At 48.7% G+C, this 15,184-nt stretch overlaps 1 protein-coding gene across 6 annotated transcripts in view; it reads right to left on the bottom strand.

The window, feature by feature from the left end:
* Positions 1-15,184, bottom strand: part of MYT1 (myelin transcription factor 1) — a 65,531-nt gene that overhangs the window by 38,280 nt on the left and 12,067 nt on the right. For all 6 annotated transcript variants that reach the window (XM_064673993.1, XM_064673994.1, XM_064673995.1 and 3 more), the window contains exon 2: positions 4,014-4,114. In XM_064673993.1, coding sequence (XP_064530063.1) covers positions 4,014-4,114 — 101 coding nt within the window. The remainder of the gene's footprint in view (positions 1-4,013; positions 4,115-15,184) is intronic.

Raw genomic sequence — 15,184 nt, 5'->3', positions numbered from 1 at the left:
GCAGAGGTTTATTCTGCTCCCCCTCACTTACCAATAGGTTATGTCTAAGATTGAATCAAAATAAGCATCTAGCAAGTTTCCTAGCCCAGTGCTGCAGGAAAGGACCCTGTGCTGGGGTCTCAGGGTACTTGCTTCAGGATTCAACTCAATGCTCTGCCACTGACAATCAGAGTAACCTTGGGAACATCATTTCATCCCTGAGTGCCCCTTTCCCCCCCCTTTTCTCTCTAAAGGGAAGAAATACCCCCTGCACCACGGCACCATGTGTTTGCCCCACACTAAGGAGCTCCCTGACACAACCAGAATACAAGTTATAATGATGATGTGTCAGTACTGCAAATATAAGTCAATGAGGTTCAGACAGATAAACTTGAGAAAGAGTTTAACCCGCTGTTACAACGTGAATTTTAACAGCCTGATTCTACAGTAAAGGTCTTGTTCTGCTGCCAAGACAGCAATACAGCACAGATCCAAAGTTTCCTTTTATGGAGTACCTACAGGGTTGATATTTTCTTCTTCCTTCTTATCTTAATACACATTTCCTTTCCAACGGGAGGCTAAGGGACATAACAGAACATAAACCCACTGGGAGCCCACCATGTGCTGATGCCCAGGTGTGCCTGGGCTTCGACAGCTCTATGCAAATCTGTGCCATTAAGGGCCCTGCTGAAATTCCCCCGGCTCAGCAGTAATACTTTATATGTATTCAAGAGCACCACGGAGCTCAGAGAAAATAAACATGCTGAAAAAGCCTTCAGCTGGACAAAGGGAGGTGAGCATTCAGCGGGACTATTTATTTTACACCGAAAGCAGCAGAGCTTCCATCAGTGCTTATTTGTGGACATAGCAAAATGCCAATTGCAAGAAGCTGCATCTGAGCTTTAGAGGGACAGACGGACACACAGAGCCTCTATTTTTAGTTTAAAAAAACCCCTAAACTTACATTTGCCCAGCAGCAGAAGGAAAATGACAGAAGAAATTGCATTTTTCCTACGGAATTGTTGAAAAGTAGTTTTCTGCTTGGTCCTCCCCCTCTTCCAGATCCAAAGAGCCCCTTGATTAACTCCTGAAGAAAAAAGTCAGCAAAACTGCCCTTCAGCGCTCGCCAGCTAGTGAGGACAGGTTTGAATGGCCTGTTCTGATTTCTTCTTTTTTTGGGGGGGGGGAGTATTTCCCCCACCCTACCAGGAGTTCCTCCTCCTTGGCTGTTGCAGGCTGAACATGGGCAGAGAGACCTTCATCTGGGCCTCCAAATTTCTCCCCCTTCCTCTCTGCAAAGTGCCATGGCATCTTTGGTCACTGTAGAAAATGAAGAGGATTTCATCCTGATGGAGCTTCTCTAGCTGTGAGTTTTTTAATAAGTAAGGGATGATGGAGGAAGAAATACCCTTGATCAACAGGGTGCCTCTACTTTTAAAAAAAGGCTCAGTAGTAGCTCCCAGCTGCTATTTTAGAACCACACTCAAAGATTAGGAGGTGTTTTTTTTTTTCCTCTTCTTCCTTTAGGGTCTTCCTTGCTGTTTGATTTAAATCCTCCTGACGTTCCACCTATTGTGAGTCCTGTCCTCGGCTGAATAAACTCCTGCCTGCCTTTTGCTCTGACTGCTTCCAGGAAAGGACACCCTGCACGGTGTTCCCAGGCTTGGAGTCGGGGCGGGGGGGGGACACGTGTGTGATTTTTCCTTGATATGTTTAGACGTAAACCCACAGCTTGTACCCACCTCAAATCCAACACTACAGCTGTGTCACAAACATCCTTCCTGAAGCCGTGCTGTCAGCTTGCATTTGCAGGAAGGGTCCAACCCCCCCGGAAAGCACCCGGTGCTGCGAGTGAAACGCCTCCCGAGCGCCGACACTCTGTGGCGATGGCAGCAGCATCCTCCACACAGCAGCATCCTCCACACAGCAGCATCCTCCACACAGCAGCATCCTCCACGCGAGGGAAGCGGAGCAGAAAAGCTGCTCCTGAGCATCACGTCTGACACAGCCGCAGCTGCACCGTGCGCGTCTGGGCCGGGTGATTTCATACGCTGTAGTTTGAGTTGACATACACTTTCCTCTTGACTGTCTCAGAGGGCTACAACACGCAATCCCGACGCCAGGGAGGCCTGAGCGGCTCCGTACGTGCCGATGGCTCTCACGCCACAAGAGGAGGGGTAGGGAACCGGGGGGGGGGGGAATAAATCGTAGTTCTTCAACCTCGTTGTTTTCCAGCTCGATAATAAGCTGCCTTTTCCATAAGATTATCCTCGACTGGCACCATGTGAAGGGGTTGTTGAAGTGAGCTACGTGTGTGTCTCCAAAGAGGACAAAATAGCCGGCGCTCGTGGCAGGGATGGGCTCTGGTGACCCCACCACCATCCCTGCTTGTCCTGACAGCAGTCAGTCTTCACCAACAAGCTGCCTGCTTTTCAGCTGCACCCCAGCTAGGTCCCCATGGCACAGGAAAATAAAGATTTGGGACACAAAGATTCATTTTGCCATCAGATACTGTGGTCCAGGAGCGTCCGTGCAGACGGGCTCAGCTGGCTCCGTGCAGAGATCAGCTCTCGCCAGCACTGCAGAGATCTCATTTCAAACCTGTCATGGGAAATTGTATCCCATGCCTGGACTTCTTTAGAGGCAAAAATAAATAAGTAAACGTGCCCCACATCCCATTGTCCTTCACCGCTGCGCATCCTGTGGATTACGAGCTGTGACTGGCATGAAAAACTACATTTAAATACAATATGTATTTATGAGCACACTTGTAAGTGCAAGTGTGTGCACACAGTGCAGATCCAAAGGTTAGAGAGGGATCAAGACCTCTCCTTCTGCGAGGTAAGAGGGCTGCACACATGCACACAATATCCAGGCTCCCTCCAGGCTCCCTCTCCACATCTCCTCCTCTCACCCCTGAATCAGTCACTCAGTTAAAACGCACATAAGCAGAGCTGGGGATTGCAAGAAATGGTTAATATTCACGATGTGCTTGTCAGAGGCAGAGCACTAGATGAGCACCAGGTACTGGGAATATTACCTTTTGTAATCATTGCTTTATTAACATACGACAATCTTATTAAATCTAATCTAAGTGCTTATTTGGCAGGTTCAATAGAAAAGCCTTAATTGAGCTCATTTTAAATGTAGCAACAACTGCTTACTCTGCTCTCTAAGAAGGTGTGAGCTTTCCTGGCGACACCTGTGTGCAGCTGACAGCTTGTTAGTGAAGAAGGATGGCTTTTAAGGGCGGATTTTTGCTGGCTTGGGATTTTACCAGGGTTTGGTTTATTTGGGGATACAGGAAGGGTCAGTAACATCAGTCACCCAAGGAGGCTTCCTCACCACCCAGGTGGGTCCACCCACACACTGGAGATGATGCCTCACTACTGAGAGGTCAAAATAGGACAGGAAGCACCACTTGTGTAGTGAGCAGCCCAGTTCTCTGCTTAATTAAAGCTTCCTAATCTGCTGGCAGAGAATCTGCCAGGAGGTTTGACAGCTTTGGCTGTACCTCTTTCATCAGCCACAGCTGCAGCAGTAAATGAGTGGCTCTGTTGAGCCCAGGGAGCTGTCCGGGGTCCCGACAGGAATGAATGCCTCGCTTGTCCCCTCCAAAGGCACCACAGCTTCACCTGGTGCTCGAGGGGCTCCTTCCGACCAGCCGGCGCCTTGGAGAAAGGGCCTATTTTAACAGTCCTGGGAGTGACCTAAATACCCAGATCTGAGCCACCCTTGAAGGATGGCACCGGAGAGGAAGGCAAGGATTTAACTATCTGGACTCAAAGCCAAATCTTGACAGCTGGAAGCCCTCCCTGCCCGAATTCACCATACAGGAGGTTTGGCTGTAGCGAGGAGACAGAGACTTCCAAGTCCTGCCTGTCACTTTGGGTACCGGAAAGGCTCCATCCCCCCAGGACCAGCTGGTCCATAGGGGCTGGAGCAGCACGTGGCCCTCGTCCCATGGCCAACACATGGGGTGGTGTGGTGGGGGGGGGTCACTGTGCTAAAAAAGTAAAAGCTTGTGTGCTCACCTTGATGTGTGTGCCGTGCAGGCTGGCGGCTCCCTCGCAGCTGCTGATCTTCTCTCCGCAGGTCCACCTCTGATTCAGCAGCTCACCCCGAAACTCATTTTCTGGGGAGGGAAAGAGGAACACGGGGTCAGAACCCAGAGTCAGCCTGGCACCTCATCAGCAGCATCAGCCAGAGGTGAAAATGCAATATTTATTCCCTGCCATACAAATCTTCAGGGTCTCCAGGCCCTGAGCAGGAGCCTAGGATGCCACACCAAGGCCAAGACCCCCAGTCATGAAGAATTTGCATCCTCAGCCTACCCCAAACCTTGCAACACTGCTCAGCTCAGTTGGAAAACACACTATTAACAGTGAGTAATCACTGGGGAGCTGGACACCTCATGGTGCCCATGGCAGCTGGCAGAGGGTTTCTCCCTTTACACTCTCTTCTCTTTCCAGAGGTGAAGCTAATTTTTAATATTTCACAAAAGTTTGCACATCTAGAACAGTGAATTGGCATCACTGACTGCAGAGGAGGGTCCCCATATAGGTTTCCATGGCCACTTTCTGGCATCAGCATCCTGAGAGTGGGTCATTTCTCACCCTGAAGTTTATTTTTGGGGTGATCTCAAAGACAGGAGAAGTAGGGAGAAGGTTCAGACCGGCTAAAGGAAACCTGTGGGAGCTGTGCTGCCAACAGTAGATAACTTGTTGTTTAGGACACCAGGCAAGCAACTTTGGAACTGCTCTGCCACAAAACAGCTTTTAGGAGAACATGCAGAAAATCACCAGGGAATTGACTCCTCCTTGCCTGTGTCTGTTCTCCCTCTAGAACAGACTACAAAACAACCAGTAATTCCCACAGTGCTCTTGCAGGAACAAGTACATGGAAAGACTGGGATAATTTGATCCTATGATGATGTACATCCAAGATAGTGCCTAAGATAGGTGACTGTGAAAGTCATCTTTTTGTGTTTGTCCTTAAACAGCTGCTCTGAAGCCAGGAGTGCAGCGAGGGGAACTTTTCTAGGTTTCATGGGAGACTCCAAACTCTGTTTGAAACGCTGTGTTCTAGCCTAGACCCAAGAAAAGGCACAGGGCTTGGAGGCAAAATCCAAGAGTTGCTGAAACATTATTTTGCTTTGGAGAAGCTCCGAGGAAAGGGAGCAGGGAAGCACAGATGGCCAGGTAGATGATTAAAACCAAGCAAAATGAGGAAAAAAAAAGCTAGAAAGGGACAGAAGAAAGGAGAACAGAGGGGAGAAAATATCAAATAAGAAGAAATAAAGATGTTTCAACAGCACATTCATAGGCCATTACAGCCTGCCTGCTCATCTGAAGCATTTCACTGAGCATCCTTCTCCTAAACATGTTTTAAAGCAGGAGCATCCTCTATGGGATGGAGCAGAGAGTGGGTTAAACTGTAGAAACAATGGATCCAGAATGCCAGATCAAAGCTCTGCTTGGGTTTAAGATTTTTGAAAGGTTGAGAGGTCATGAGATACAACCCTGAGGAGGAAAAATTAGCAACATACATGCAGATTCATCCTTTTTGAGCCTTTTTTCTCATGTGTGCCTAAGTCATAGGCTAAGGGTGAATTCTGGAAGCTGCCATGGAAAAATCTGGCTCAAAGTGCCAGCTTGTCCTCACCACAGGCCCCATCTCAACCTCCCAAATTTTCATCCCTTTAAGCAAGAAGGGAAGGCACTGAGTGTTGGGACGAGGAGCCTCGGCTAGGCTGAAGGTGTGTTGGCCACACCAGCTCAGAGCCTTCCTGCCTGCTCCAGTCCCTCTGCCCAGCCCACTTTGGGTGGCCAAAGCAGCTCCATCAACACTGGAATCAGATTTCCTGTACTTTGTGCTGCTTAAATGTGTCTGGTCTCCGGAGAGGATCAGCTTGCACTGCTGGCTCTGCCTTTTCCACCTCCCTCCAGATCCTGGGTTCAGCAGAAACAAAGCTCACTGGTTATGTGAAGGACATGTGTGTTAACCCCTACCAGTTCCCTCCTCAGGACCCTCCACACAGTCAGGACTGGAGCACACACTGGGGCCTCCAGTGGACAGGCTGCTTTTCCCCAGGAACATTTAGGACAATCCACAACCATCCTCTTCCTAATGATGTTCTTTCCCAAACCTGTCAGCTGTGAATCAAAATATTGCAAGCTGTGTACAATCCTGGTACAGAAGAACAGGTTCTGTGAAACACTTGGGTCACTCTCATCAACACCAAACAAGGTGATGTGGAAACTTGGGAGGGAGACCACAGCAATTCTGAGTGTTAATCAGACGTGTGTGTGTTACTTTCCATTTACAGAGAAAGAAGAAAGCACAGATTTCCAGAAAAAAATGAAACCCTCTAAAGAATGGCAGAAAATTCCCCCAAAAATAAACACAGCAAACCTCATAGGAAGCTTTGGAGGGAGAGTGAATAAAAAACAAGGCAGGATGCTGCAGGAGGGGGCTGCCTGGGCGGCAGCCAGCTCCCACACATGTCCTTACAGCACCAGGGGAGCCACATTTGCAGCACCACCCTGTCTCCAAATCTCAGCAGAGGTTGCACCTGACGTAGCAAAGCACTGGGGTGAGAGGAAACTTCCACAGAGAAAAGGTGGGGGGTGAAGGCCTCCTTTTCTCATAAGATGCACCACTGCATATTTAAACTGAAAGACTAGAAGAAAAACATATCAATCTTCATTTGCTCCCCCAAGTGTGACAAAAGCAAAAGGAAGGGAGAAAGATTTTTCTTCATCTTTGCTCAGGAACACTGGGAAAGGTGAATCCTGTGTTAACAAGGCAGCAGTGTGCTGAGAACAAGCTGGGTCCTTCAGTGTCCTGCCAGACAACATGGGCTCACTTCTCAGAGCAGATATAGCAGCAGTGCCAGGGCTCAGAGGGAGCATTTTGGTCCCCTTCTTTAGTGTGAATTAAAATAAATTTAAAAAAAAAAATTCAAAACCAAATTCTACAACTTCTCTAGGCTGGAGAAGCCACCCCTGGACCTCTGCACTCCTCTGCACTGCTGGATGCCCAACACCCCTGCATCTTACAGAAAAGAGGGAGAGCAACTTTTTACACAGGCAAACAGTGATAAGACAAGGGGAAACAGTTTTAAACTAAAAGAGGAGAGATTTAGATTTGCTGTTAGGAAGAAGCGTTTTACTCCGAAGATGGTAAGGCCCTGGCACAGGTTGCCCAGAAAAGCTGTGGCTGCCCCATCCCTGGAAATGTTCAAGGCCAGGTTGGACAGGGCTTGGAGCAACCTGGTCTAGTGGAAGGTGTCCCTGCCTATGACAAGGGGGTGGAACAAGATGATCTTTAAGGTCCCTTTAACCCAGACCATTCTATGACTCTGATTTTGCAGGGCACTGCCCACACACACACAGCTCTGTGGCCACTGGTCACTGCATGGAGAACACCAAGAGCTGAATTTGCTTCCCTGCATGGCCCCAACCCCAGGGTGCAGTGAGAGCTTTTCCCCTGGCAGGCAGCATGAATCAACTTTGATTTAAGGCTTCAGTCTCAGATCCAAACTGCAGCACCGAACCCCCTTGCACAGCCTCCAGGACTCAGCACAGCTAATTGCCCCATGTTCCTGCCCAACCCTCACCAAGAAAACACCCCTCTGAGCCGGTATCCCACACAGCTCGACCTTCTCACATGCACAGCAGCTCAGCATCAGGGTGCTTTTTTCAAGAGAAATTAATGAAAACCTCCGTAGGGATCAAAATACACTGAAAAAATAGAACCTGGCTTCTGTAGCAATTCTCCTCCATTCTTCTCCGATGCCAGGGGTGTTGGTTTAACCCCCTCTCGGGGCACAGAAAGCCTGTCTGTTCGAGGCAATTATCACTGTGTACCATGGCATGGTGATGTTCAGTGCTGCAAATTCAGCTTCCCAAACACGCATTTAATTTAAGATCTAATACTGGATGTTAATTGTATAGTGCACAGTAAACGACTGATCATTAAAACATATTAATTGAGGTTTAACAGCTGTGTAATAGATATTACATCTCATACTTATCAGCAAATATGATTTAATAATCAGTTTAGATGGGGTGTATGGATGGGAGATGTAGCATGGGTGGCTAGACTGTGGTTGTTCTTTGTTCGTTTGCTGACCCCTAAAGATACTTTTCCTTATGGTTGGAGAGGAGCTGAGCAATCACTAGGCAAATCATAGAATCATAGAATGGTTTGGTTTGGAAGAGACCTTAAAGACCATCTTGTTCCAAACCCCTGCCATCTTCCAGGGACATCTTCCACTAGACCAGGCTGCTTCAAGCCCAGTCCGACCTGGCCTTGGACAGTTTCAGGGATGGGGATGTTGAGCTTCAGTGTTCTCACCTGGACAAGTCCCAAAGGGTTTATAATCTCTATAAGAGGAGAAATGAAGGAGTCATGAGTAGTTTCTCCTGCAAAGCTGGAGCTGAACTGCAGGGACCTTTACCCTTGACTGTGTTTGCACGACTCAAAATTTGCTCATGAGCTCACTGCTCCTCATCCCCACCGTGGCCCCACTCACTGAAGCACAGAGCAGGTTACCTTGCTGCTCTGCATGGCTGTTCAGAGACCCAACAACTCATTGTAGCAATGAGCTGAATTTGTGATCCCACCATTCCAACAAAAACACAGTGCTGGCTTAACCCACCATGCTACCAAATCACATGCTGTGACATCAAAGGTTATGAAATCTGTGATGTGCACTCTGACCTTTTATTTTCCCCTTACCCAAAGGAAAGGAAGGGCTTGATTTCGATAGGATCAAGCCTTCCTAGTGCTTTCACTGCCAAACAGACCCCTGCAGCACAGTGTGCATTGCTGACACACTCAGCAGCCAGCTCAGCACCAGCACAGCTCTGAGATGTTCAGTGCCAACAGCCAAGAACAGCCCTGCTCAGCTCTGCAGCTTCTGGGGCACAGGAGAGAGGAGGAGAGCACCAGAGTTTCCATCTCACGATGCAAAGGGGGAGAGGACAGGTCACTGCTAGCACAGTGCTGCTGCTTCTCCATCTCCAGCCACAAGAACCTGCCACTCTCCTTCCAGCAATTCCTGCAGCACAGGGAGCATCCCCTGCCTCAGCTCCCTCCTCCAACACTGCCTGAAGCACAAGTGACTCACATTCTACTTCCCAGCCCCATGCCACCTCAGCCCTTGGCTCATCCTGCTTCTGATGCTGTCAGCTGCCACCTTTGCCCAAGTGGCTGTGTCAGCCCCTGTGGTCACCTTAGCCACGCCAGCTCATGCTTTGCCCTGTCATACCTGGCGCTTTTGGATGCTTTTGAACTCTTTGTCAGGTCCTTTATGGGAAAAGGGGATCATCCCTTTCCTCTTGCCCTAAGACGACACTGAGCAACTGGTTTCATCACAAGATTATTCAAATATCCCAAATACAAGGACATGTTGCAATGGAAAGGGAAGAAGCAGGGCAACCTGCTCCTTGGAGAGGGAGCAAAGCCCTCAGTGGTGGGGCTCAGTAGCAGGATCAAGATCCACCAGGAGCAAGGTTCAAACATCACCTTGCCACAGAAGACAACATCCCCAGGCCCTGGTGATGGCTGTGCTGCCATCCTTCACCTGGGGCCCTTTGTCCATCCCTGCCCAGCACCTCTGCACACCAAGGTGAGCCCTAGGAAAGGACCAACATTTCATCCTGTTTCTCTGCATCAGCCAGCACCACAAGAGCTGAAGCCCTGTGCACCCACGATGCAGGGAAGCAAATGAGGCTGCAGTCTCTCCTCATTAAGAGTAATATTCATGCTCCAGTGTTCATGGCCAGTTAATAAGACTTTTTATTAGAGTATTTTTTCTTTTTCTACTAAGTGGCAGCAGCACAGTACACAGCACTGCAGAGGGTATAAAAGGTGTTTTTCACCTTCCATCCTTGTACCACTTGTGTACTGTTCAAGAGAGGAACAAAAGCTGCATGCCCAGAGCAGCGCTGCTGTCTGCACAGGGTTCTTAAGTATTGATCAAAAAGATTAAAGAGTGAACACTGTTCAACATCCCATTTTCCCCCAGCTCCGTGGGGGAGCTGTCAAAGCACAAAGCTGCTCTAAGTGTGGCAAGCAAGGCCACCAACAAGAGGTGAAACAAAGCACTGAGGTTATCCACCAGAGAATCCCTTTGGTGTCTCCAAGGCCCAGGGCAGCAAAAGGGCCTGGAAAAGCTCTCAGGCAATGCAGACCCCTCTCTAAGGCAAGAGCAAGACCTGAGCCATGGACATCTCTGCCTCCTGCCTTTCTCCTGCCAGACACTAAGTGTGAGTGTTCCTACTGCAATTGGAGGAACTTCACTGACACAGCTGATTAATTCCTCTCCAAAATACCTGAGTTTGAAGGAAAAGAAAACTAATATTAAAGAAGAAAATAAAATATCAAGCAAACCCTGGCTTATCACTTGCAAATGATGAGTGCCAGCATCCTCCCCTTCTGCCAGGCTTATTCACAGCATGGACCACTCCTGCCCCTGGCTTCATCTCCAGCATCCATCCTTTTATGCACTCAGAGGGAGCTCTGCCCAGCCACACTCATGTGCTGTGCCCAGCACATGTGCAAACAGGCGTGTAAGGTGTCAGGCTTCCAGGAAAGCATCTCCCAGAAACATGATGTTGCTTCTTTCTTCTTGCACATTTCCCTCATTTTTTTGTTCTAATTTGGCTTTCCTGGTAGTTTCTCTGTTCCACAAAAGCCAAATGCAAACCGTGTCCCTTAATCTCCAAAACAGCAGCTCACTGCTGAGAAAATAATATAGATGTAACTTCCAGCATCACACACTTTCTTTTCCATTTATATGCAAATGACGACCTTTCACCCAAGCTGTCTCAAAGAAGTATTTCCTTAAAAATGCAAATAGCATGTTGCAGGCAGTTACTCTGGCTGAGTCTTTCTTATATTATTATTATTATTTCTTTTAACCTTACCAGCACTGTAAAACACAACAGCTAAACTGCACCCCGGCAATAATTACTTTTCATACCAAATTGAAAGCCTCCGTGGAGCCGACATGTCGAAACACCAGCAGGAGAATTCAGCGCAGATAAATTCTTAGAGATGGTCTTGGATAAGCTTGTCTTGGGCCGCTGGGAAGGAAGCAGCTCCAAGACAGACTGCTGCTGAAGGAAAAGACCTGATGGCTCAGGGTGAGGTTACAAGAGCATCTCCGGTCTTGTAAAACCCTTCTCACAGGGCTGCTGATGCGCAGAAGCCCTCAGGAAGGGCCAAACCACCTGTGCAAGTCGGGCTGAGCACAGCAGGCACAAAGAGAACATCCACTGGCAGTGCCAGTGCTGGACACGGGTGTCCTTCCCCACCCACGGTGGTCTGGGAAGACCTTTAGGGCCGTGTGTGCACTTTGTACCTGTGCTGTGCAAAGGGGCTGCAGGGAATCAGGACTCCTGGGCCTAAAGGTGAACAGTGACAAGAGTGGCTGAAGAAGAGGTCAGTGAGGAAGCAGCCACAATGAGATAAATGCCCTCAGAGGAACAAACTACAGTAGAGGATTTCAACTCCAAGACTCCTCTAGTTCACCTCTATTTCTCCCAGCTGGTGAGAGAAGGGTAAACCTCCAGGGAGAGCAGCATAGTGCTGATTCCATCTCCACCATGGCAGCAGCCACAACACCAGCACTATGTGCATCTCCCCACCCATGGGGATGGGGACAGGGTTGTCCCCCCAGACTGGTAGCATGACCCCACCCCAACAAGTTGAAGGGTGAAAGGAGGCATCAGCAACTGCTGAAACCAAAGCCTTCCCTTCCTCACAGCTGCTCTAGGCCCGCACAGGGAGGTACTCCAAGCAGAGATGGATGTCAAAACAGACTGAGTTGGATGCATTGATCCGGCTCAAGTGTTTGACACACTGCATCCAAACTGCTCTATCATTAGTTTGGAAATCAAGAGGGAAGAGGGAGCCCAAGCACTGTGCTTTCAGAGGAGGGTACAAGGCTACACGCTGGGGGAAAGCCAAATGTAAAGAGCAAAGGTAATAAATCGGGTTCTTCACATACAGAAATAGCAAGGAAGAAAAGCCAGTTAAAGACAACCTTCCTGGGACAGGACAGCACAGGGTTCAGCTCAGTACCTGCTTCTGAAAATTTCCACAGCATGTAGTGAGAGTAGAAGAAACCTCCACCATTTTAGTCATCCATAGATTTAGCTGTCAAGGACTTGAGTTTCCTTCTGGGCTCCAAACCTCTGGAGCTGCCCCAGTGTTGACTGTCATAGGCAAAGTGAATTTGAATCTGTGGTGGGACCTTACCCTCAGCCTCATAGATTCCAGACAAAAACAGAACTGCAAAAAAACCCACAATAGCTAAAACAAAAACCCCACATTATTTCTGCTCAACATTGGCCCAAGTTGGGCACACAGAGGGGTTTGAGGGACACAAATCCTCTTGTCCCCAGCACAGGACTGGGGCCCATCAACAGTGTTTGCTCAAGCAGGTGGATTTCTGGCAGGGATTTCTACCACATGTGACACCAGGTCAGGCAGAGGAGGGAGAAGCTGCCTGGAAGAGCCAGGGAAGGGGCTGGCAGTGCCTCTGATGCAAAGTTAGATGACTAAATGGGCTACTACCCAGCTGCCAGCTTGTCTTTATGATATTAAGCCTTTCCTCTCTGCTGCCATATAAGAAGTGAAAAGTTGACACGTAAGCGTGTGTCATATGGAGTCAGAGAGACAGAAGCAATAAGGCATAAAAGGAGGTGAGATCATCGTGCAGCAACAACTCCCCTGGGGTACGAGGCAGCTTTGCTCAGCGCCCGCTGGCTCCCAGCTCCCACCAGCACCCCCTCCCATGGCGTGGGCCCAGCACACTCAAAACAGAGCCCATTCCCTCGCTGAGCCCCCCAGATCAGGGGGACACACACAGGGTACCCCACTGCCCACTATGAAATAAGGCAATTAACGGCTTTTGAAGGGTCAGCTTATTAAACAGGAGTCTCTGCCAGCCGGAGTGTCCCAGCCCCCCAGGATTATTGCTGCTGAATAGGGTGGTTGCTGTGCACTGCTTGCCTGAAGAGGAGAATCATCAAATATGTTAAGTTTATAGCCCTGCTGGCACTGCTCTGAGCACTCCTGCAGGCTCCCTGTAATTGAAATTAAATAGAGACGAGAGATACCTTTCTGTCCTTCCCACAGCCTTCACTTGCTTGGGAATACAACTCAGGGACAACAAGGAGGAGGGATGAGGCAGCAGCTGGACACCCATGGGCACTGCTCTCAGAGCAGCTTTCATCCTCACTTCCAGCCACTTGCACAGGCTGAGCCCGCTGTGCTGCACTGGTTTTGTCCCAGAACTGAGCCAGGAACGGAGAAAACCCACAGTCCCCAGCAGTGCAGTCATGCCTGAGTCCCACAGCCAAGGATCAGCTCATATCCCGTGAGTCAGAAGTTTCTCTCCCCTCCAAATCATTTTCTCCCAGTCCTCCCCTTTCCAGCAGGGAGTCCTTGCTCTCCTCAGCAGTGCTCCCTGCTCAGTGGGTGAGCACAGCAGGAGTAGCCAACCTGCCAGAGCCACCTGCCTCCCCAGCAGCCAGGAAGCTGCTCCATGATGGGAGGGAGCTGAAAGTTTCTAGGGAATGTGAGAGAGAAGCTGACAACTCCGTGTTCTGCTGAGACACTGCAGGCGGAGTTAACTGTTTCAAATGTCATTTTTTTTTAAAGCAACAACATTGCTCCCAGGCACTGGTTTGTTTTGTTTTTTTTTTTTTTTTTTTTTTTTTTTTTTTTTTTTTTACTTTTTTTTGTTTTTAATAAAAAAAAAAAAATGGAGCAGCTCTCTCCAGAAGGCTATTTAATCCTCTCCTGTCACTTGTGTTCTTGGAGAGCGCATTTCTCTGGGCAAAAGCAGCGAGTTACTCGCTGACTAATTACATCAAAATATTGAGGGCAACAAACAAACCTTTAACTCCACTTGCCAGAAGCTCGCTAGATGCAAAGCTTTGGAATTATGGAAGAGAAGCGTATGCAAAAGCAGGAGAAGCTGGGACCTCAGATGTGCTCATGGCAACATCAAATTTCAGAGGGATGAATTAACTGTGCCCCTCTGCAGAGCCCCTCTCAAATTGGGCTAACTTTGGTCAAGATAACTTTACCTGGAATCTCACCCACCCAACAGGTTTGATTTCTTACAAATCAAGATTTCATTTTCCTTTATCAGGGAAGCGAATTCATTTATTTTCCTCTCATTCCCACACACTCACTTGGATTTTGAGTACAGCAAGGACCAAACACATGTGCACCAGGAAGGCTCATTTTAGGCTTCAAGCCCCATTAGAAGGCAGTTTTTGACTTAAATCAGGCAACTTCTTTCAAAGCCCATCTGACACCTTCACTTATCCCAGCAGCACAGTGGAGCAACCTCTACTTGGGACACAGTGTCACAGACCCAACCCCTCCCTGCCCCAAAACATTCACCAGACATTCCCATCACCCTGCATTGGCCATACAGCCAAAATGGGAAAAACCAGTGATGAAAGAGGAAAGCCTAATTCTGCATTTAGGCTTCTGATGGGCTTCTAAGAGGGTTTGGATGTCCAGGAGCTGAAACGGGTGACTTAAATGCAAGCTTTGGCCCCAGACTTGTGACTGCCAGACACCCATCGCATTCCAACCCCCAGAGCTGCCTCTCCCAGGCTGGACAGCACTAGGAGCAGGGAAAGGCTCCAGTTCTGAAAATGTGGGTTAACCAAAGGCAGCTGCTGGGGAGGCTTCTCTGCACTGTGTGGGTATTTTTGCACTCACATAATGAGGCGCTTCCCACAAACCTTAACCAGCCACACTCAAGGAGCCCAGTGACAAGCACAAGTTATTCAACATCAAATTGTTGGTTTCAAGGGATTGCTTAAAAAAAAAAAAAAAAAAGAAAACTCAAAAGTGCTTAGAGTGTCATCTATAGATTTTTCTGGCAATACCCCGGTTTTTAAATACTGTGTGCATGAAAGCTCTCCCAGAGCCATCTCTTGTACCTTCTAATAATATTCACCAGGGGATCCTCCTAATGTGGGGTTTGAATCCATCGCTGCTGAATACACCTGACTCTTGACCTGCAGGGAGGGTTCAGGTAAAAGTGCCCGTGAGCTGCTGCTCAGAGAGACGATTACAGTCCTCAGCATCGATCAGAAAGGTTCTGATTGCACCCACAAGGAGCAAGAGGCTTCCCCAAAACTGGCAGAGAGCTGACTTGCAG

Source organism: Pseudopipra pipra, chromosome 17, assembly GCF_036250125.1.
Source record: "Pseudopipra pipra isolate bDixPip1 chromosome 17, bDixPip1.hap1, whole genome shotgun sequence".
Lineage (NCBI taxonomy): Eukaryota > Metazoa > Chordata > Aves > Passeriformes > Pipridae > Pseudopipra > Pseudopipra pipra.
This window is presented reverse-complemented; position numbering and strand designations above follow the sequence as displayed.